We start from the raw sequence: 24,109 nt of genomic DNA, 5'->3' as shown, positions 1-24,109 counted from the left end.
TTAAACTCTGTCCCGTTTTCTTTTTCTTTTAACATCATCTTAATAAAATTATTAAATCCATGATTAGCTCCTCAGGCCTGATTTATCTTTGCTGCCTGCAGTTCTGTTCTCCCCAATGGTCAATATAGTGACCAAGCCACCTCCTTACAGCAAAGTATTATTTATTAAGGTGTTCTCTCAAATTTTTTTGTTCTATCTTAAAACAATAAAACAGACTACACGCATATGTAGATTTTCTCTAATCCATTGCCTGGATCTGGGAAGGCCAAACTTCTTGACGCTTCTTCCACAGAGTCTCTCTGGGTCAGCCTGTTTCCCTAGGCAGCTTCTTCTCTTGAGGAGAGTGTTTTAACTGTTCTTTTGATCTCTTCATTCCCAACATTGGCTAAGCAGGGCCCACAACATTTTGGAGTGGGGGATCTTTGAAGCTAACTTCTTGCCTCATTGTCTTTCAAGTCTGTACCTGAGGCTTTTTATCTCAGTCTATTGTGTTGCTTTCTTGTTTGTTCTTTCCACAGCCCGCTATTAAGATGGGCTGATGTCGTCATATAGAAAATGCTAATAAACCATAATTAGACAGTTACTTTCCTTCATTGATCAGGTTGCATTGTTGATTAAAATTATTGCATCTCATTCTTCTTAGATATTACAAAGCACCTCTGCTTCTGTCACAAACTCGTTGGGGTGTGATTAGATTCTATTTATTTCTTTTTTTTAAATTAGGGAACCAACTTTTCTACTTGTTCACTTGTATCATACAGTTGTTCCTGAAATGTGAAGATAGAAACTATGGGATTACTGAACAGAGTTATTGAGCGTTCTCAATAGTTAGAAGTCCTAACAGTTCAAGGCACCTTTGGCTAAATCATTGATTTATGTTTATCGTCATGATAGTGAACTTTGCTGCTATTTACTCAGGGGCCATACCATAAGTTAATGAATGTCAGGGAGACAGCAGAGGGCATGGTTTGATTTTAATAGGCTGACAATGCTGACATTAGGTATGCATTAAGCTAGTCTCTTGAAACCCTTTCCTCCTGGCTTCTGTTGGGCTTTGTAATGTAGTGGGCCCCATAATGTAGTAGGCCCCACAAGCAAGTTTACAAGGACATAGTTGTAGACCTCAGATTGTAGATTGTCAAAGTTTTTTCTTTGTTTTCTGTGAAGTTCAGATCAGCCATGAATGCAGGAGGAGAAGGAAGAGGAAGAAAAATATGGTGAGGGGGAAATGAAAAGAGAAATAGACAGAAATACAGAGGAAGTAAATAGCAAGACAAGAAAGAAAAGGCGATGGCAGCTGGGAACACAGGGGTATACCCATGCCAAGGGGGACACTCACAAAAATAGGTGAGGAGTACTGATTATGTAGCTACTGGTATGTATGATAAAGAGTAGTGCTGGGTGACATTTTTGGATTGAAATTCTGCCCCCCCCCCCCCCCAGGGAAAAATGGAGATTTGGTGACACTGAAACATTCCACAAATTAATGCCAAGTTGTTCAAGTAAAACAAAACCCAAAACTCCAAAAATGTTGAAATAAAACATTTCAATCTTTTGGCTTGAAACAACTTTTTTGGTTTTGAAGTTTCCTTTTTATTTTAAAAATCAAAACCAGTTAAAAATGGTCAAAACTGAAACAAAACATTCTGTTTTGGTTCAAACCAAATTTGTTCAACCTGAAAAAACAAATCAAAAAAGTTGAAACAAGTTTGCGGAAAAATCAGAAGAATATTTCTGGGTTGACTCGAAATGATTCCCCCTCCCCCCCCCCCAGAATTGTCAGTGAACCAAAAACTCCATTATTCACACAGCTTTATTAAGGAACTCGAAACAACCTTAACTCTGCCCCCGTATCCTTTATACACAGCATTCTTTTCATAGAAGGTAGACAGTAATCTATGACCAATATTACAACAAACTGACATCTTAGTAGGTTGGTCAGGAGCCTTAGGGGTAGGAACACTTTAAACCCTGGGTAATTTGATAACTTACAGTTTGAACTTTAAGTAGTCCAATCTTTGCCGCTGGACAGCGACAGCAACTACACTTTACAAAGCAAGGGAGTAGGTGGCTGTACTGCAAGAGTTGATATGATTTACAAGGTCTGCTCCGGTAGGGGGCCCACCACTTGTATCGTAAAGGATTATTATTGTTGGTGTCACAATGGTACTTACAGGCCCCAATCAGGGATCAGGGCCCCATTGTGTTAAGAAATGTACACACGTGATAAAGACAGTTCCTGCCCCAAAGATCTTATGGGATTTGCATATGACATGAGACTGCAAGAGGGAGAACAAAATAACAGTGAAACAATCAGATGGTATTTTGTAATGGCAACAGGAGTGCCATGACTGCTGCTTTAGCCATTATCGAGAGTTTTGTAGACATCCCTTTTCTCCACAGGGCTTGATTTCTGCAGGGCAAGACAAACTAGTCCAAGGCAAGCAGTAAAGGAAAACAGACTCAACATAATTGCACTCCCCAAACTGATCCTCTTTATTAGCCACCTGAAATACTGATGTGACCCCCTCCTGGCTGACCAGGCCTGGCGATGATCCCTTTGGTCCTCGTCAATACCCACCCTGGGAGTCAGACTGGGTTGCCTGAGAGCAATCCCTACTTTCCTTTTCCCAGCTCACTGCATCTCTGTAATGAGAGGAGTGTGGTGTTGCCTTGTTGGTGCTTATCAAAGCCTTTGCTAGACCAGGAGTGAGAGAGGTGCTAGAGATCTGAATTCTGATTTCCCCTGTGCAGCTGTATGCCTTGTACTTCACTGGGCTTACATCTGCCTCCCACTCATAAGGACAAGCACACTGTTCTTTATCTGGCATGCCCTATTTATTGTAAATCGCCATGTATGTTTGTGGCACTGTATAAATGCACTGTAATAATACAGTAGACTACCAGGTCAGCTCACTTCTAATTGTTTAATGTTACAAAAGTTCAGCGGAGGTAGGCGTTCATTAGAGGAGTGGTTTAGTTTTTCTGTTCAGTGCTTTGGATGTTTGAGGGGTGGGGTTAGGGCACAAACAGGCTTGGTTAAAAGGCCCCAAGTAACGTATTCATTGCTGCAAATTGCAGGAACAACTTTGAATCTATTTATCCAGCAGGACAGACTATCAGCAAGAGGAATCCTCGACAGCTGACTAAACTTCTGGAGCAAGAAACTAGCGTTAGCAAGCTGTGAAAGAGACAGTCAGCATGAGCACTTCAGGCAAAGTAAGCAAGCAATTCATTTTAGAAAGTTCTCTTCATTGCAGATGATAAAGAAACTGGTACAGAATTGTTGTTTTTAAATTTGTGACTCAATATTTTAATAATTCATAAAACTCTTAAATAATGTTTGGCATAAACATGGTATGGAGTGTTTGTTGTGCTGCTCAAGAATATAAGCACTGTGCTGAAAATGAGCAACAAAGTTTAAATGCAGAACTTTGCTTTTCGAACACGCCCTATCAAGGCATAGCAGCAAAATCAAAATGAAACCCTATCGTTTGTGCATTTATTTTGTGTCAGGTTGTTTAGCTGAATACATTTCAGGTTCATTTTTTGTTAAGTGCTTATTAAATGATACATTTATAACTTTCGTCCTGAAAGATTCCAAAGTGCTTTAAGCTGTGGGCATATTGATAGTGTTTTTCTATTTTATCTTCCTTTTTAAAAAAATTAAATACAAAAAATCAAGACCAAGTTTATGGAGTCTTAAGTTTGCTAATGTAACTGTAGAAATGTCCATTCAGAACCAAAATGTGCACAGCACTTGTAACTTAACCACGGTGAATACATATCTTAAATAAACGACAATGAACAACAAATACTGCAATAAGAAAAGGAGTACTTGGGGCACCTTAGAGACTAACAAATTTCAGCATAAGCTTTCATGAGCTACAGCTCACTTATGCTCAAATAAATTTGTTAGTCTCTAAGGTGCCACAAGTACTCCTTTTCTTTTTGTGAATACAGACTAACACGGCTGCTACTCTGAAATACTGCAATATATACCATATGCAAAATAGGGCTAAATTATGGTTGCTTTGGGAAACTTAATGTGTAAATATTATCTACTGATCAAAATCATTTATTGAATATTTTCCTGTTCAATATTTAATTTGTAAAATTTATAATTTCACCAAAGATAAATAAAAATGAGTATTTACACCTCTACTAGGCTCTTGTAGTTTCCATGCTGTTGTATATGTCATTGATAGATTTGGTTTCCTACATTTAATAAAAGGGACTAAAAAACCTTGATATACGAATACTGGATTTTGATAGATGAACATGAGCCCTGCCAGATGAAACACCTAAAGGAAGAATATACATCACTGACGCACTCATTAAGAAAGTTCTGTTGAGGCTATATTTTTTTGTTCTATGTCCGGCCAGATTGTGTATAAAGAAGGGTTACTACATTGCAACAGAAATTTTGCCCCAAGACTTGTAGAAAGTTGGAGCTGTTCTGAAGCATCTGACTGTGTGACCCCCAGCTTGTGCTGGGAGTTCTAATGGTTCCTACAATAATCCAATGGGTGAGTGCATGCCTAGGGCTCCCACTGAACTCAGTGGAACTTCTTCAGAGGGAGCCTTATGTACTTATACAGAAAGAATTGGGTTGAGATATATTTGTTTGTGTTAGGAATTTGTAATTCATAGTTTGGAGGTTTCGGCTACATTTCTATCCATAAACTATGCAGGACTTTGCCCTTTACAGATTGTGAAATCCGTATCGCCACATGGTAAATGGAATACTATGTAAGACCAAAATGTACAAGCTTTTTCTTTTTCCCCACTTGTGTCCTGTATCTCTTTAAAATGTGATCTTTGATCTCCACTGTAAATTGATGTTGGACATCCTTATGTCTGACATGTGAATTTGCAGACCTCATGGAGCATTTTTATTAAGTCTGTCCCTATAAAGGATTACAGTCTTTCCCATCTTGAGTCAATGTGCTGGGGCTGGACTATTTTGTTGCACTCGGCTATTATTTTGTCTAACTTAATTTTTTTTGTTCAGATAATAGGATTTATTACTAATTGGAAATGTTCTTATTTTGTATTTTTGTTAAGCAAAAATTGGTATTTTCTCACTGCTCTGATGATAAAATCCTTTTGCATTTGTCAAGCCGGCTGGAGTAGCTGACTAGCATGAGTGACAACCTCAGGGCGGACTGTCAAGAAGAAGGACTCAAATCCCAAATTGGTTGGGAGTTCTACACTTCGATTTCACCAACCAAGAAGTATGAACTCTAAGCGCTACAGCAATCTAACCATGGAGTCACAGATAGTCTCCTGGCGTAACCCAGTCTGTATTGCCACTCGGGCAAACTTGCCTTTGTGATAGATGGTCCCTTACACTAAAAAAAATCACAAGCAATATTCAGGTCACTCCCAGTTCCAAAGGGCCAGTCACTTACCCCAGGTCAATTGCACCTTAGACCTCACACCAAAAGACAATACTTCTAGCCAATCCTATAATAAACCAACGAAAGGTTTATTAACTAAAAAAAGAAATGTTATTTACGAGGTTAAAGCAGGTGAACAAATCAGTTAACCTCTTTGGTTCCAAAAGGTAATAGAAGCTGCTGTGATATGCAAGCATTCTATACTCTTGAGAGCTACTCCAAGCTAAGCAGCTTGAGGATCCCAAGCTTCTGTTTAGAAACATTGCCCTCTCTGAATGCGAAGCACCACAGTGATGCAGTTCCTTCTGGTCAGGGATTTTTATATCTTTGAGTTCAAACTCATGGGACAAGTGTTTGTGCCCATCTCTTCTTCATGGGTGGGTGTGTGAGAGGGGGCACAATCAACAAAGTCTTTGGCCTTTTGATGTTTCACAGTGGCTTATTTGGTTTCAATAGGCCTTCTTGTGTGAAAGACCAGCACTTTACATTAATTGATGCTTCTTTTCAGTTTGAGTTACGCAGGAGATTTACAAAGCAAACACTCAATATAACTTTATACCATGGTATATGGAGGTTATAAGTGAGATCAATATATCCTGCAAACATTTCATCAGGTCTAAAGACATTCTTATAAACTTAACATCTCTTTTAATAACACTAACATACAGCTGAGCCAGTCTGGTTTTCAGCTGTGCATTTGTCAGGATTTGGGGAGGTCTTGGCATGAGCTTGTCAGCATTACATATAAAGGCCTAGTCCTGCAAAAACATGTGTGCGCTTAACTTGGTGGACTGTGGGCTTGATCCTGCTGCCACTGATGTCAGTGGCAATATTGTGCCATGTGAATTTTCCCAGTGCACTCTATGAGACCAGTCACAGTGTGTAAAGTTAAGCACGTGCTTAAATCTTTGTGCGATCGGGGCTGAAGTTGCTTATTTTTTAATATTGTGGTGTTTTCTATAATTACATGAGCTAGCTTTTACAGTGGGCATGCTTAAAAAGTCCATTTTACTTTTAGTGGTGCTAGTAACTATTTCCAAACCAAGTTTTTCACTGAAAAGTTCTTTTAAAAAAAAATCCATGTAATCTTTTGACATAGATGTTCTTTTTTCACTCAAAAATGTCATGTCTTTCTGATATTTAGACTTTTTAATAGGAAGTGTCAAAATAGTCAAAATTTTTCATTTGCTGAAAACCCCCTTTTCAGTAAACAATACATTTCCATGAACTTTTTAATGATAATTTGAATAATGCTTTGGGTAAACACTTCAGAAATTAAAAAAAATTGTGACAGATTTTAATAAAAAGAAAAAATCCATTTCAAAACCTTTCAAATTAAAACAAGTTTGACATTTTGAAAATGTTAATTAAATGAGGGTTTTTCCCCCCTTTTTTTTAACCAGCTATAATTTTGAGAGCGATTCCTGGTTCCAGTGGCATTTCCCATTTTAAAAGTCACACCTACAGGTAGAATCTTTTACAATGGAATGAACTTTTAAAGTATGACTACTCCACTTTTAAAAGTCCAACAAGAGACAGTGATTAAATTTAAAAAGGAAAGGTTTTTTTTGTTTTTTTTGGGGGGGGGGTGTCAATTTTTCTTTCGAATAAATTTTCATCATTTACAGCAATATGGTTCTGGAAATGTCAGCAGAAAAGCAATTCGGTGACCCCTTTAAATGCAATTAATTTAAAATATTTAAATATATTTCAAGTAGCAAGAATCCTGGATTTAACTTGAAGGTCTTATTTTAGGAAAATATGTTATCTTGGGGGAATATTCCACTTCAATCATTCTTTATAATGGTTCAACATACTGCACATACATTAAAATACTTTAACATTAATGTATTTCCACTAAATGACTCACATCTACTCAGATACTAGAAGCTTCATTATTAGTGAATGCACAAGTGGTACAATAAAGATGAAAAACAAATTAAAAACAAAAACAAAGAAGAAAAATGTTAAAGGGCTGAGGTAGACATCACACGTGTTAGCCATTCAGTAGCGTCAGGGTCAGCAAAATGGAGCCTGGAAAGTCCTGCTGATAGACCAGCATGAGAGGAGCAGCCATTCAGTAGGTATATGGCACTCAACTGCACCACAGCTATGCGATGGCACTTCCTGAGCCCCGCCAGTCTAGTCTTATTAGCTAGATCCAAACTTGAAACTAAACCCGAGAGAAAAATCTAAAAGTAGTGTGGGGGAAAAATTCAAACCCTTGAACTTGTTTTCCTTTCAAAATGGAACCATTTTTTTGCAATATTAATTTATCAACATTTTATGAAAATAGATAAACAATAAATTGTAATTTTAATATTTGCATTCAATTTTTTCAATAATTTTTACACTTTTTATGAAATATTTGAACTATTCACAATTTTTTGCACAAAAAATTTTAAATATATATTTTTTTCAAATAGCTTTTTGTTAGAAAAATTTCCACCAGCTCTACCTGAAACGTTTGTTTGCTTTTTTTAGGCTTGCTTTCCTTCAGGATTTTTTTTTTTTTAATGGAGAAACAAAAATAAAGAAATTGCTATTTAAAAAATGTGAAGCCTGCAGACTGGTAAATGCTCAACTCTCAGACGTGGTGCTAAGGATAACCTAACCTAGATTAGACTAAGTCAAATCCAGAGTTACTTTTTTGATCATTCCTTTTTCACATTAATATTGTTTCATTCATAAAGTGTGATGTGGAATACAGGTTAAAATGAACAGGTGTAACTTTATTAAACCCTGTGGACTGTTCTGTCCATGTGGCTGAGTTGCTTCCAGCCTCGCGGCCTGCATTCCCTATTCCATTGGTGTCTTATCAGTAATGTCCCTCTGGAAACACTGGCTGTGTGAAGCCAGTTCCACTGATGATGATACATCTTCCCTATTTTACAAACATTGGTATAAACTTTAAAAACAAAGAATTGATGTTCAGACTCCCATCCCACTTCCTTTCAGCCTGAAGCTGCTAATGTATAGCTGAACTGGAGTCTCGTTTTTACCACAGACTCAGCTGGTTACATAGATTGAGATAATTTTGGTCTTCTCATCAGGGGACCACACAGGAGTGACTGTCTCACTGCACCATATATCTGTGGCTATTGTGCCTGATAGGGTTTTTATCCTTTCTCTTTAGGTTTCCGTTGTATTCCCCCTGTAAACATCTGTTGGAAATATTATTTATTCGGGGTACTAATACACAATACTAATGTAAGCATAAATTCCTTTATTAAATCCAAAGGATTAAATCCAAAGGATTTATAAATAAATAGTATTTATAAAATTGCTCTAAATAAGCAACAATTTATTACATCTAAACAGTAACAAAACATTTATAAGCATTTGATCAAGATACTTACAAACAGGCTAAAGTCCTGGGTGCTTAGACCCATAGTAATTAGCTCCAACTTGGTCAGGCAGCTATTAGCAATGAACTCTGTTAAAGGGTATATTAAAAAAAAAGTAACTCCTCTTAAAAACAAATCATGTTATTGCCAATTACTGGACCTTAGCTAAGGCCAAATGTAGGCATTTATGTACCTGATTATTGTACCTGGTACCCAATTAACCATGGGTTTTTTTTCTATTACCTTATTTAAGATTTGGGCTAAAACAACACTGGTATTTCCAAGGGTCACTACAAGTTTAATACAATCTTCTTTCTCATGATCTCTTCCTTTTTGGTCACATGCTTTGGGCCTGTTGCTCATGCTAATATCCCCACTCAATTTAAAACCATAATTCACACAAATCTAATGTGGATCTACATTACTATCGTGTCTGTCTGTGAGATTGCCTTGCCGGAGCACCTCCTGTCATAGGTGCTGATCCCAAGTGCTGCAGACTGACCCATCCCAAATCAGGGAGTCTGTCAAGTTCCCCAAAATTGCTTGTAGCAGCCATTGTGCATAGGGCAATTACATAGTGGGTCTATCCCCTGCCCCTCATTAGTCTCTGTTGAAGAACCTCTGTCACGCCTCAGTTTTGTTGTGCTTTTGGAAGCAGTAGTTCCCCAGGGCTCTTAGAATCGCTATGAGGCCTGGGGAAGTGATGAGCTTCAGAGTGGTACAAATCTTCTCTGCCTTGTTTCCCAATAAGGTAATGTAACACTTTTTTTGCTTTCATGCTGTTGTCATCCTCCTGCACAGCCAGGTCTGTGTACAGCTCAAACCCCTCCTTCCAGCACTGTAAAATCAAGGGCTCTGGGGGGCTTCAGACCAAGTTCTGTGGCACATCCTACCAGCTGCTACGCTGCAGAGAACTCTCAGCTTTGACGCCATACTTCGTTAGCAAACAATGAAGCTGAGCACATATTAAATTGAACAAGTGGAACTTTCATGTAAACTGAGGGCTTACTCTGTCCATGTGACTGAGTTGCTTCCAACCTAATTCCCCACATTCCTTGTTCTACTGGTGTCCTGTCAATAACAGTCCCTGCGGGGAATCTTGTCCCTCTGACTTCAGTTTCACTGACCCTGATACAAATAGTGTCAACAATCTTTATTTTTCTGTCTTCCCCTCATTTAATAAAGGTCTAAAGTTGATGGAGGAATTCCATATTTTCTCATACCACTTTTCATTTTAGAAATTCCCCCAAGGACAGAGCCGCCCAAGCACAAGAGGAGGAGCCAGATGCTGCCCTTACAAGGTGTACTTTCCCTGCAAGAGCAGCCAGGAGCAGAGTTAACCTGATTTACAAAAGGCTAGCTTTTGTTCTAGTGTCTAGTCCCTGGTCTATGTGCAGAGCAGCGGCAGAGGAATGGTCTTTTAAGAGGGTAGAACAGAACAACACACACAGTAAAGAAGTGGGAAAAAAAGAACGGGAAGTGAGCAAACAAAAAACTACAAGTGAGGAAGAGCCCCCCTCAGTGAGCAAGAAAAGACCAACAGAACAAGGCATGAGGGAGTTGCAACAATGGTTTTGCATCAAACAGTATACATTTGGGGACTGAATTTGGTTCCTGGTTTGCTGATCCAGGTGTTGTAATTGTTCTAATGTGGGTGCAAGTGTTTGCATTTGCAAAGGGCTACCTCTATTACATGCATATGGTACACCAATGAGCCAAGATCAGGGATTGAAAATCAGAACCTTTAATATCCCCCTATTATAAATAAGTGGGACTGGAGGGAGAGCCTCCTCACAAACATGAGATAAAATTCCTCATTTCTTAAATGATGAAAAGGAGTAGAGGGATAGGATCTAAAAATGGATTATTTTGGCTGGGTTCCACAGTAAGAATCCTGAAGCTGTATCTGAACTGCTCATACTGAAGAATAATTTTGCCAGCAAAATTTGTTCTGAGTTGTTTTTAACTTACTTGGTTAGTATTTTGCAAATATGTTTTGCAAGGTTCCTACCAAAGAATTAAAACATAAACAAAATATGGAGGAAAGGAGGACAACATACAATTTAGTTGCTAAGTAGTTGGTTATATTTACCATGGGTTTTGTTAGCTCTGGGTGTGTGTGTATTTTTGGATGCAATTTTTTAAAGAGAAGCGTGGGGTTTATAGGCTGCATGAATATGGATACTGGAGGAACAGATCAAAGCCTCAAGCGTGAAATATGTCTGTGCAGAAGACAAAGCTTTCTCAGCAAATGACTATGAATCTGGAATTCATTCTTCAGTGATATCATGATGACCTCAGCATCTTTTTCACAAAATGCAAAAGCTACTGCATTTTGATCTAGCCTGCACACCATGACATCACAGTTGGGGGAAAAATACCTCCTGCCAAAACAAGAAACCATATAACATAGACTACTTACTACGGAAAAGTGAGAGAAAAATCGCTATCTTGTATATGCTAAAATACTGGGAGATATTCAGAAATCTTGTTGAGGGCCATCTGAGACAGGAAGCTGCGAAAAAAGGAGTGCTACGAACTAGAAAAATTGTTATATAATATCCTCTTTCAGTGTATCCTCTCACTTATGCAGAATGATTCAATCCTGCATTCCTGGTAGTATTCCCAAAACCAATATACACTCGAGACTTCACTGGGAGTTTTGATTGCAAAAAAAGGAATGCAGGATCTGACCGAGAGTCAGTAACTGTACACACATGTAAACCCCAACTAGAGTTTGCCAGCTCCTGGAAGGCCAAACCTCTGAAGCTGCAGACTCTAAAATGTGGGACAGTGACCTTCAAAATGAGGGTCAACACACCTTGAAATGAGGAACACTATAAGGGACATTACGTTTTCATTGAAAATAGCCTGGAACTTTCTATAATGAAAATCAACAGTGATTCTGTGTCCTAAAGCCATACTTCGTGTATGAAGTTTGAGAGCAGCCCTGAGACATCTCCTTGCAAAGCACTGCAATGCCCTAGTAACTTGGACCTTTCTTGCATTGCACAAAAGGAATCCACAAGTTACAACTATAGATGCCCAGAACAGAAGAAGCTCTTCTTCAGCGTTACCTTTCCTCCCTGCTCTGCTACTTGCCACCCCGTTGCACTTTCCATTTATGCAGAAAGTCATGCACTAGCTGGGGTGGAAGGGTGGGGGAGGAGAAATTTTATTCCTTTTAAATCACTTCATTGAAACCTGTGCAGTAAGTGCTTGCTGAAAATGCATGGAAATCATTAGAAGTGATTACAGCGAAACTGTTCATTGTGCTGCTGCCTCTAGCATTTGAGCTCGGCTGCTGCTGCCGAGCACGCAGTGCCAGCTGCCACTCAGCACGGTGCAAACAAAACATCAACCCTTTCTGCATGATCGAGCCAGGATGCTGTAATCTCCGGATGTGCCATCCCACATCCCTGAAAGGAGTAGAGGGAGGGGCAGGGTATTAATTAATTATTCCCCCCTTCTAGGTGCTATTTGGTAGCTCGGTCACCATTATTCCAAGTTGTTTTTGTTGTTTCCTTCTGTTTCTCTTGAAACAATCGCCTTCAACCCCTCCCAGAGCTGAAGTCACCTGACACAGCTGAGACGAGTCCTAAGACAAAAGTTATGCATTCAGAATGTATGTGATGAACGGATCATCCGCCGGCAGCCTTCTCAGCCGTGATCACACGCCAGCAGCCATGATGGGCCTAGTGAGATGGGTGGAGGAACTCGATGGAAATATTTCACTTTAGAAAGGATCTACAGTACAAATAACCTCAAGAGACGATGCTGACCCATACAGCGTGCACACACCTCACAGGATTCCGATTCTATTACTTCATAAAGTGGAAACTGAATTAAAGAGACTGGAATGGATTGATATGATTGAGAAAATCTCTGAGCCAACAGTATATTGTGTTTCAGTGGTACCAGTTATTAAAATACAAGGAAAAATATGAATCAGTGTGGATCTTAAATGACTTAATGAAGCAGCTACAAGAGAAAAATGTATTCTCCCACCACTGGATGACTTCCTCCCCAAAGTGAAAGGAGCTACAGTGTTCTCCGAGCTGGATACCTTGAGCAGATTCTGGCAAATTCCTTTAGCTAAGAAAATGCTCCATTTATCACATCCTTTGAGAGATTTTACTTTTAAAGATTACCTTTTGGGACCACCAGTGCACTTGAAAATTTCCAAAGAAAGATAGCAGAATTGGTAACTGTTTGGCCAGCGTGGCAAGCTGCAGGTGACCATGCAGAGCTCATCAGCAGAGGTGACCATGATGGAGTCCCAGAATCGCAAAAGAGCTCCAGCATGGACCGAACGGGAGGTACGGGATCTGATCGCTGTATGGGGAGAGGAATCCGTGCTATCCGTTCCAGTTTTCGAAATGCCAAAACCTTTGTCAAAATCTCCCAGGGCATGAAGGACAGAGGCCATAACAGGGACCCAAAGCAGTGCCGCATTGAAACTGAAGGAGCTGAGGCAAGCCTACCAGAAAACCAGAGAGGCGAACGGCCGCTTCGGGTCAGAGCCCCAAACATGCCGCTTCTATGATGAGCTGCATGCCATTTTAGGGGATTCAGCCACCACTACCCCAGCCGTGTTGTTTGACTCCTTCAATGGAGATGGAGGCAATATGGAAGCAGGTTTTGGGGACAAAGAAGATGATGATGAGGAGGAGGAGGAGGTTGTAGATAGCTCACAGCAAGCAAGCGGAGAAACCGGTTTTCCCGACAGCCAGGAACTGTTTCTCACCCTGGACCTGGAACCAGTACCCCCCGAACCCACCCAAGGCTGCCTCCTGGACCCAGCAGGCGGAGAAGGGACCTCTGGTGAGTGTACCTTTTAAAATACTATACATGGTTTAAAAGCAAGCATGTGAAAGGATTACTTTGCCCTAGCATTCGCGGCTCTCCTGGATGTACTCCCAAATCCTTTGCAAAAGGTTTCTGGGGAGGGCAGCCTTATTGCGTCCTTCATGGTAGGACACTTTCCGACTCCAGGCCAGTAACACGTACTCGGGAATCATTGCACAACAAAGCATTGCAGTGTATGTTTGCTGGCGTTCAAACAACAGCCGTTCTTTATCTCTCTGTGTTATCCTTAGGAGAGTGAGATATAATTCATGGTCACCTGGTTGAAATAGAGTGCTTTTCTTCAGGGGACACTCAGAGGAGCCCATTCCTGCTGGGCTGTTTGCCTGTGGCTGAACAGAAATGTTCCCTGCTGTTAGCCACGGGGAGGGGGGAGGGTTGAGGGGGTAGCCACGCGGTGGGGGGAGGCAAAATGCGACTTTGTAACGAAAGCACATGTGCTATGCATGTAATGTTAACAGCAAGGTTTACCCTGAAAGAGTGTAGCCACTGTTTTATAAAATGTGTCTTTTTAAATACCACTGTCCCTTTTTTTTTTCTCCACCAGCTGCATGTGTTTCAATGATCACAGGATCTTCTCCTTCCCAGAGGCTAGTGAAGATTAGAAAGAAAAAAAAACGCACTCGAGATGAAATGTTCTCCGAGCTCATGCTGTCCTCCCACACTGACAGAGCACAGACGAATGCGTGGAGGCAAATAATGTCAGAGTGCAGGAAAGCACAAAATGACCGGGAGGAGGGGTGGCGGGCTGAAGAGAGTAAGTGGCGGGCTGAAGACAGGGCTGAAGCTCAAATGTGGCGGCAGCGTGATGAGAGGAGGCAGGATTCAATGCTCAGACTGCTGGAGGACCAAACCAGTGTGCTCCAGTGTATGGTTGAGCTGCAGCAAAGGCAGCTGGAGCACAGACTGCCACTACAGCCCCGTGTAACCAACCGCCCTCCTCCCCAAGTTTCATAGCCTCCACGCCCAGATGCCCAAGAACGCGGTGGGGGGGCCACCGGCCAACCAGCCACTCCGCCACAGAGGATTGCCCAAAAAAAAGAAGGCTGGCATTCAATAAATTTTAAAGTTGTAAACTTTTAAAGTGCTGTGTGGCATTTTCCTTCCCTCCTCCACCACCCCTCCTGGGCTACCTTGGTAGTCATCCCCCTATTTGTGTGATGAATGAATAAAGAATGCATGAATGTGAAGCAACAATGACTTTACTGCCTCTGCAAGCGGTGATCGAAGTGAGGAGGGGAGGGTGATTAGCTTACAGGGAAGTAGAGTGAACCAAAGGGCGCAGGGTTTCATCAAGGAAAAACAAACAGAACTTTCACACCGTAGCCTGGCCAGTCATGAAACTGGTTTTCAAAGCTTCTCTGATGCGTACCGCGCCCTCCTGTGCTCTTCTAACCGCCCTGATGTCTGGCTGCGCGTAACCAGCAGCCAGGCGATTTGCCTCAATCTCCCACCCCGCCATAAACGTCTCCCCCTTACTCTCACAGATATTGTGGAGCGCACAGCAAGCAGTAATAACAGTGGGAATATTGGTTTCGCTGAGGTCTAAGCGAGTCAGTAAACTGCGCCAGCACGCCTTTAAACATCCAAATGCACATTCTACCACCATTCTGCACTTGCTCAGCCTGTAGTTGAACAGCTCCTGACCACTGTCCAGGCTGCCTGTGTACGGCTTCATGAGCCATGGCATTAAGGGGTAGGCTGGGTCCCCAAGGATACATATAGGCATTTCAACATCCCCAACAGTTATTTTCTGGTCTGGGAATAAAGTCCCTTCCTGCAGCTTTTGAAACAGACCAGAGTTCCTGAAGATGCAAGCGTCATGTACCTTTCCCGGCCATCCCACGTTGATGTTGGTGAAACGTCCCTTGTGATCCACCAGAGCTTGCAGCACTATGGAAAAGTACCCCTTGCGGTTTATGTACTCGCCGGCTTGGTGCTCCAGTGCCAAGATAGGGATATGGGTTCCGTCTATGGCCCCACCACAGTTAGGGAATCCCATTGCAGCAAAGCCATCCACTATGACCTGCACATTTCCCAGGGTCACTACCCTTGATATCAGCAGATCTTTGATTAAGTGCCCTTACGCATGTGAAAGTTTCACAGCCACTGGGAATCGTCCCAGACCTGCAACACTATGCGGTCCCACCAGTCTATGCTTGTTTCCCAAGCCCAGAATCGGCGTTCCACAGCATGAACCTGCCCCATTAGCACCATGATGCAAGCATTGGCAGGGCCCATGATTTCAGAGAAATCTGTGTCCATGTCCTGATCACTCACGTGACCGCGCTGATGTCGCCTCCTCGCCCGGGATCGCTTTGCCAGGTTCTGGTGCTGCATATACTGCTGGATAATGCGTGTGGTGTTTAATGTGCTCCTAATTGCCAAAGTGAGCTGAGCGGCCTCCATGCTTGCCTTGGTATGGCGTCCGCACAGAAAAAAGGCGCGGAACGATTGTCTGCCATTGCTCTGACGGAGGCAGGGGCGACTGACGACACGGCTTACAGGGTTGGCTTCAGGGAGCTAAAATCAACAAAGGGGGTGGCTTTACATCAAGGAGTATTTCAGGCAGGACTTCATGGAGGGTTCCAATAAGAAATGGTGCACCTAAGTTATTGTTCTTATTGGAACAAGGAGGTTAGTCTGGCCTCTGATTGATACATGGCTAGATTTACCTCGCTGCACCTTCTCTGTGAGTGACTGCAGTGTGACCTAGAGGAATGAGTCCCCTAGACGGGGGGGAAGGAGGCAAATGAGTACAAAACAAATCTGGTCTATTTCTTGTTTTGATCCACTCCATCTATCTTTTACATCTTTGGCTGGCAGCAGACGGTGCAGAAGGACTGCATGCCATCCACATCTCATGGCTGCTCAGCAGAAGATGGTGCAGTAGGACTGCTAGCCATCCTCATCTCTTGCCTGCCGGGCAGAAGATGATGCAATAGGACTGCTAGCAATCCGTATCGCCTGCCTGCCCACCATAAGACAGTTTAATAGGACTGACTGCAGGACTAAAAAGAATGACCTGGTCAAGTCACTCCAAATTTAGTCCCTGCGCCTATGTCTGCCCAGGCACTCCCAGCCGACGTGGCCAGGAGCACCTTGGACATGACGAGGACGGCTACCAGTCGTACTGTACTGTCTGCTGCCACAAGGCAAGGGGTTGCTGCTACTGTGTAGCAATGCCGTACTGCGTCTGCCAGCACCCAGAAAACATACGGTGATGGTTACCTGAGCGGGCTCCATGCTTGCAGTGGTATGGCGTCTGCACAGGTAACTCAGGAAAAAAGGCGCAAAACGATTGTCTGCCCTTGCCTTCATGGAGGGAGGGAGGGAACGGGGGGGCCTGACAATATGTACCCAGAACCACCCGCGACAATGTTTAGCCCCATCAGGCATTGGGATCTCAACCCAGAATTCCAATGGGCAGCGGAGACTGCGGGAACTGTGGGATAGCTATCCACAGTGCAACGCTCCGGAAGTCGACTCTAGCCTCGGTACTGTGGAAGCACTCCACCGAGCTAATGCACTTAAGGCACTTAGAGCATTTTCTGTGGGGACACACACACTCGAATATATAAAACGGATTTCTAAAAAAACGACTTCTATAAATTCGACCTTATTCCGTAGTGTAGCCATACCCTAACACAAATGGGGTTCTAGTTTTCATGGTCGACGCATGGATCTTGGATGGAAGAACACAAAACCCTCAAAGTCCTAAGCCTGATCAGTCCATCTGGATTAAAACTCAACAATGAAAAATGCATTTTTCACCTGCACCAAATCGAGTTTTTGGGATCGACAAAGCAAGATGAAATCAATCCGAGCCCTGAGAAAGTACAAGCAATTAGAGAATTGCTAGATAGATTCATGGAAGATAGGTCCATCAATGGCTATTAGCCAGGATGGGCAGGAATGGTGTCCCTAGCCTCTGTTTGCCAGAAGGCAAACATGGATCACTTGATGGTAACCTGTCTGTTCATTCCCTTTGGGGCACCGGCCATTGGCCACTGTCAGAGGACAGGCTGCTGGGCTTGATGGACCTTTGGTCTGACCCAGTATGGTTGTTCTTATGTTCTTAATTGACTACACCAACTAATGTACCAGAACTGAGACGTGTACTGGGGATGATCAATTACATTGGTAGATACCTACAAAACCTTTCTACAGTGACAAAACCACTGAAATCGGTTATGGTGGCCTGTTAAGGGGCAGATATACCCCATCAGCCCCTTAGGGCAGTATGGCCAGGTGGCCCAAGTTCCTTAAGGCAGGCCTGGGCTTCAGGACCATAGGCTTAGTGGCTAAAGTCTAAGTAGCTGCTCTCCTTCCCAGGGCAGCATGGCCTAATGGCCAGAGTCAGTAGGGCTGTCCCAGGGTTCAGGACAGTAAGGCCTTGTGGCCAAAGTCTTAAGTAATGGCCTTTGGTGGCCCAATTCACCTCCCCATATGGTGGCGGTGTCCATGGTGGGTTGGACAGGGCAGGGAGACCGGGACCCTCCCTTCTCCATCGGGTTCCATCCAACCTAGGGCCTTAGGGAACCTTCCTGCTCAGTGATGGTCACCTGTTGCGACCATCCCATTCCCTGGGTTGCTTCTTACCCCTTTTCCCAATGCAGGGGGATCCCTCGGCAATAACTGCCTCCCCTCCATCGGCCTCAGCAATTGACTGGGGTTCAGTAGAGGCACCGACCTGGCTGGCATTGGCATCTGGTGGCTCTGGCACTCTCCCAGAAGGAGCCTGTGGGGCATGTCTACCCTCGTCAGCAGTCAGCCCAGACTGAGTTGAGCTGTTCCCTCTTATACTGAGGTTCCAGTCAGAGCAGTGGAACTCCCTCCAGCCCAGTGTGGGGCAGGTATTCTCCATCACGGGGCCAAATTAAGAAATTACCTTCAAAAAGAAAAAAGAAAAAAAAGAATCTCAACAGCTCCCATTTTCAAGTACAACAATGTTAACAAACCCACAATGGTCAGCGTGTATACAATCAGCTATGGCCTAGATGGTGCATTGTTGCAACAACATGGCTCTGAATGAATTTTGCATTTTGCTCTTACACACTCACAGAAACAGAAAAATGATATGCGCAGACTGAAAAGGAGTACCTGGCAAGCACATGAGAACTTTTACAGATCTCTGTGCAAACTTGATTTGTTTACACTGACAACAGACAATAAACCACTTGTAACGCTCATTAACGGAAAAGATCTGGATCAAGCACTGCTGAAATGCCATCTGTTGCTAAGGTTAATGAGATTTAATCCAATTGCTAAGTGTGTTTCTGGGAAAAAATTGGTAGTAGCAGACACTCAGTCATGGAGCCCAGCATCACACTCAACTGCCCATGAGCTCAAAGATGGTGTAGAAGCATACGTGGCTGCTGTGGACACATATAGGCCAGTGTCACAAGAGAGACTACTCCAGATACAAAAAGCAATCTCGACAGACATACAACTTCAGGAAGTTCTAAGTTACATTAGGGGCAGCTGACTCAAGTATCTAAAGGACATTAAGGAAGTGACAAGAGATTACTTTGCAGTGCGTGTACAAGTAAGTGAGTCAAGTGGACTCATAATTAAAGGGATTCGGATTGCAATTCCAAATGAAATGAAAGGAGAAATCCTAAACCTCATCCATGAAGGACATCAAGGAATAACTAAATGTTGTGAACGGGTCAACCAGTCAGTGTGGTGGCTGGGCATCAGCAAGGACTTAAAGAATAAAGCATCTGTATGTGAACACTGCAGAACTTCCAGACCAACGTGATACAAAGAACCTTTAGTAACATGACATTTACCAGACCGATGTTGGAAGAGACTAGCTGCAGATTTATACTAATTCAGAGGACATCATTACCTCGTCATTGTGGACTATTTTTCACGTATATAGAAATAACGTACTTGAAAGACATACCACATCACAGTGTTATCGAGAAAGTGAAGTGAGCTTTTGCTCACTTTGGTGAGCAACTAGTGATGGACACCACAATTCACTGCAGCAGACCACAATTCACTGCAGCAGAATTTAAGTTGTTCCAAACAAAATATAATTTTGATCCTATTACTAGCAGCCTACATTATCCATAAGCAAACAGAAAGGCTGAGAGATCTGAATAGACTGCCAAGAAAATCCTACAGCAGGAAGAGCCATTCCTCACTCTTCTGAGTTATACATTAACACCAATAATGGCTACTGAAAATAGTCCAGCACAACGCCAGAAGGGAAGACAACTCAGAGCTACTATTTCAGCTTTGGAAAAGAATTTAGCTCCAAAGTGTCCAGACATGAAGAGAGTAGCCATATTGGATGAAAAGGCCAAAAGAACACTTTTTTAGAACAGATGTCACTCCGTTAGAAAACTGCTGGGTCTAGAACTTGGTGACTATGTTTATACCCAATTGGGTGGAGAAAAAGGATGGACAACTGCAGCTGTCCTAAAGAAAAGGAATTCAGTACCTAGGTCATACGTGCTCGAGATTGACAGCGGAGAGTTCAGCAGAACCCCTCAATGTCTGCCGTTTCTTCCTCAGAAAGAACAATCAACAGAGAAAACTCTACAGATGATGAATGCAGAAGAAGATGACTCAAAAATTCCAAACCAACCACAGCCACTCATTGCAACTAATGGACAGACAGATGACCAAGTAGTTACACCTTTGGGTCATATAATTTAGAAAACCAGTATGGTTCAGAGACACGTAACTATACTGAATTTAAAAGACTGTGTGATAGTGTAGGACTCTGACCAGGAAGCCAGGAGAGGAGCCTGCCCCACCCAGTGCAAAGGCACAAGAGGACACTTTTTGTTTAAGCCAGCCAATGTTCACAGTGCTGCTGCACATGTCCCCAGATTCATCTCTAGCATACCATCTGCTGGGGAAGGTGCCAGGAAGGGACTTAGGGGTTGTGAACATTTGAGTGTTGGAAGGTAGATAATTGGTTGATTTACTCATGTTTTAATACTTCGTTAACCCTAACCTTTTTCTTCCCCAGATCCTATTTTCCAGCTCCAAATAAAGTCCCCTTTTGTTGTATTGTTATTTTTGGGTGTGTCATTCCTTAGCTGGGGTTTGTATTAATGTATTGTGTACTGGGTGTAACTGTAGTGCCCTCATGGCCAAGACTTCCTGAGGCAGGCTCTGGCCAAGTACAGGAGCCTTCAGGAATGCATCAGGGAAACTCCCTTCCACCCTAGAGGCACTCGTTCTAACCCCTTCCCTCATGCACACTAAACACACACAGATGCACACAGTGGAATAGTACAATGAATATAGGAAAGGGAAATATTTATTTACAGTAGGATGAATGGAGGAAAATATAGGGGGAGAAGTAAAACGATTACATCCAATACAAAGATCCAGGAGCCCAGTGTTATCACAATGTAAAAGGACAGATGCTGAGCACTGCGTCCAGACTCAGAGTTCAGGAATACTTGGCAGAGTTCCAGTCCATCAGTGAATCTTGGGTGTTCCTGGCATCTTCAGCACCAGTAAACTTTCCCCAACAACCCCTCCAGTGCCCTCTTCTATCTGTCTCCACAGAGCGACAACCCTCCCACTTAACTGGCGACAACCTTTCTCCATATTCTCAGTGTAGTCGTAAGCCTCAGTACTTATGGCCCTATACAGTCTGTCTGAGTGACAGTGATACTAGGTGCAGCTCTGCTTTGTCCTTCTGAGGTGATTCCTTACTGGCACGGTGCTCCTCTTGGCTTCCATCCTGGGATGTCCCAAATCAGCTGCTTTGTCTCTCACAGGCTTCAGGCTGGTTTTCAGCTGCTTCTCTAGATGAGGGTCTGCTTGCTGTACAGACACCCACACGTCCCTGTCCTCTCTTTCAACCCTCTCCCCGTTGGTCAACCAGCACTTCTTCTTCTCAGAACAATAGCACTTCCGCTGCCTCAGGACAAGGTTTTAAAGTGGCCATACTCTCTAAACCCCAAGGGGTTACATAGGTTTTATACTGCTTACCAGCAGTGGTAGCATTATTCATTTTCCCAAGGGACAAGGTGAAGAGTTACCTTGGGTGGAGGTATCAGGTGTCAGAAAAAGAACCCAAGACCCAACCCTAGTGAGTTGAGGGGAGAAGCCACTCTAAGTACAAAGTGCCAGGGAGGAGGCTTGAGCCACACCTTGGGGAAGATGCTACATACACAAATGCCATTTTGTTTTCCTTGCTGTTTTCATAGGTCATTAAATGCAAAGCAGCTGTTGCCTGGGAGCCTAAGAAACCATTTTCCATTGAGGAGGTGGAAGTTGCCCCGCCAAAGGCACAAGAAGTTCGCATTAAGGTAGGAAAAAGATGAACTTTGTAAATTACATACTGTAGCGGTGCTGGTTATGTTCGTGCTAAAGAACTGTAGGGCTCGAGCTTACAAATATTACCACCAGAGTGCTTACTACTCGGATGAACTCATATTGAATTATACAGGCTATTTAAAACTGCTGTGTTGGTTCCAAAATATTAGCGAGACAAGCTGGGTGAGGTAATATCTTCTGTTGGACCAACTTCTGTTGGTGAAAGAGACAAGCTTTCAAGCTACACGGACCAGAAAAAGAGTAAACATTTACGGAAGAGTCTTGTGTGGCAGATGACAAAGGCCACAACTTGCTGTGCAAAAACACTAAAAGTTATGATTTCTGTCATGAGTCATGGCTCTGATAAATAAGCAGTCTTGGGGATCATGTCTTACGTTTATTATGGTTCTACTCACTTCTCTGAATACAAAATACATCTTCACTTCTATATCATATCACACAGGTAAAATCTGAAAAATTGGTTCCTCACATATTGAAATATTCTTTGCTTTCCCTGCAGATTTTGGCAACAGGGATCTGTCGCTCAGATGACCATGTTATGAGTGGTGCATTTGCTGTGCCTTTTCCGATAATTCTTGGCCATGAAGCAGCTGGTGTTGTAGAGAGCGTTGGAGAAGGGGTGACTTATGTGAAACCAGGTATAAGAAAGCATCAAGCACTAACCAATGATAAGTAGTTCTCACTGAGCATTCACACGCCCTGCTCCAATATCAAAGACACTCACATGTATGAACTCCTTTATTGCAGAGGAAACAAGAAGTCCAACATTCAACTTTCACGGGGCCTCATCAAGGATATTTTGGAGGAGAAATATGTTGTTTAAGTCTTTCTTGCTATACTTCCAAATGATCTTTCCTATTTCAAAAATGTTTGCCTGTTCACGTCTAGTTTTATGTGACTGTGAAGTGCTCCCCATTCCCCAGCATTCAAAAGAGGTGCTTATTTGTATTTCACTCAAAGGGAACCAAATGTGAGCTACCATTTTGAGTTCAGATCCTCATTAGGGTTTCCGTTCAGCAAGGAATTTTAACATGTGCCTACCTTTGTGCATACAAATAATGCCATTTACTTCAGTGTGACTGTTTTGTTAGGCATGTGCTCAAATACCTTGCTCAATCAGGGCCCAGGTCATCAGACTTTGATGGTACTGAAATTCACACTTTATTTCACACTTAGTATTGACACTAGCACAGAAAGTGTCTTAATTCATGTACTTAATTCATCTTCCAGACAAAAGATTTAGTTCCTGTGCCTCTTCTCTCACAGAACACCGTATCATTGTTTATTATTTCTTTCACCATATTCTCTGTGCCATAGAGCTGGTAAATATAAAACCCCAGGAGGAGGTTCTCATCTTCCTCTACACACTGCAAGATGGGACACCAATGCTTGTACTCTTTTCCCAGTGACTCTGAACTGTGAGGAGGGCTGCGCGGAGTGTTTAAGATAAAATATTAAATGAACCAGATCAGTATCTGAATCTTGAACTGAATCCAAACCATTTTTTAAAGATTAAAATATTTACTTACTCCCCTCCCCCCCATGTCTCTGTACCTCCGGGCTATCCTGGCAATGGAAGTGCTTCAGTAATGCAAAAGCATCTATTCTATTCTTATTGGAATTAGAAAGGACAGGAAATCTTCTGAGAGAGCTTATTCCCATCAGATTTCCAGATCAAAATTGCTTTGGATAAGCTTCAGATAAGCATGCAAACTGTTGGACAAGTTTTGGCTGCAAAGAAACACGTTTTCTTTTCTCCTTTTCTTTTGAGCTTGGCACAGAGTGTGTGACAATCGTTTGGTCCAGAGAATTCATATAAACATAATACTTTGAATTCTAACTACCATGTGATTTCAGTGGAGTCCTAGGCTGTACCTTTGGGCAAATCATCAGAACAACTTTTTACTTTGGAATTCTGTTGATGCTTTGGGCACACAGACCTGTGGGGTAGACTGTGAGACAAAGGAAGACAGGAAAGTGTCTGTGCTAACTGAAGTTCAGAGGGAAGTTGGCAATGAGATCTATCGATCTCCTATTCCATCAGGTTGTAACAACAAAAACTGGCCAGTTTCTTTCAGCAGTCTTATTACTAAGTCCAGGTCACAGTTATCTAAAACTGGTTGCTTTCTGCCGTCTCCAGCTTCTAATTCCCTAGGATTTCTTTCCCTAGATCAGCGT

General features: G+C 42.5%; 1 protein-coding gene across 1 annotated transcript in view; it reads left to right on the top strand.

Annotated features, from left to right (window-relative positions):
* The first annotated feature begins 3,058 nt into the window (after positions 1 to 3,058).
* The window catches only part of LOC140910257 (alcohol dehydrogenase 1), a 31,329-nt gene continuing 10,278 nt past the window's right edge, over positions 3,059 to 24,109 (top strand). The window contains exons 1-3 of the mRNA XM_073340773.1: positions 3,059 to 3,219; positions 21,802 to 21,903; positions 22,431 to 22,569. Coding sequence (XP_073196874.1) covers positions 3,202 to 3,219; positions 21,802 to 21,903; positions 22,431 to 22,569 — 259 coding nt within the window. The 5' untranslated portion in view covers positions 3,059 to 3,201. The remainder of the gene's footprint in view (positions 3,220 to 21,801; positions 21,904 to 22,430; positions 22,570 to 24,109) is intronic.

The sequence above is a fragment of the Lepidochelys kempii genome, chromosome 4, assembly GCF_965140285.1.
Source record: "Lepidochelys kempii isolate rLepKem1 chromosome 4, rLepKem1.hap1, whole genome shotgun sequence".
NCBI lineage: Eukaryota > Metazoa > Chordata > Testudines > Cheloniidae > Lepidochelys > Lepidochelys kempii.
This window is presented reverse-complemented; position numbering and strand designations above follow the sequence as displayed.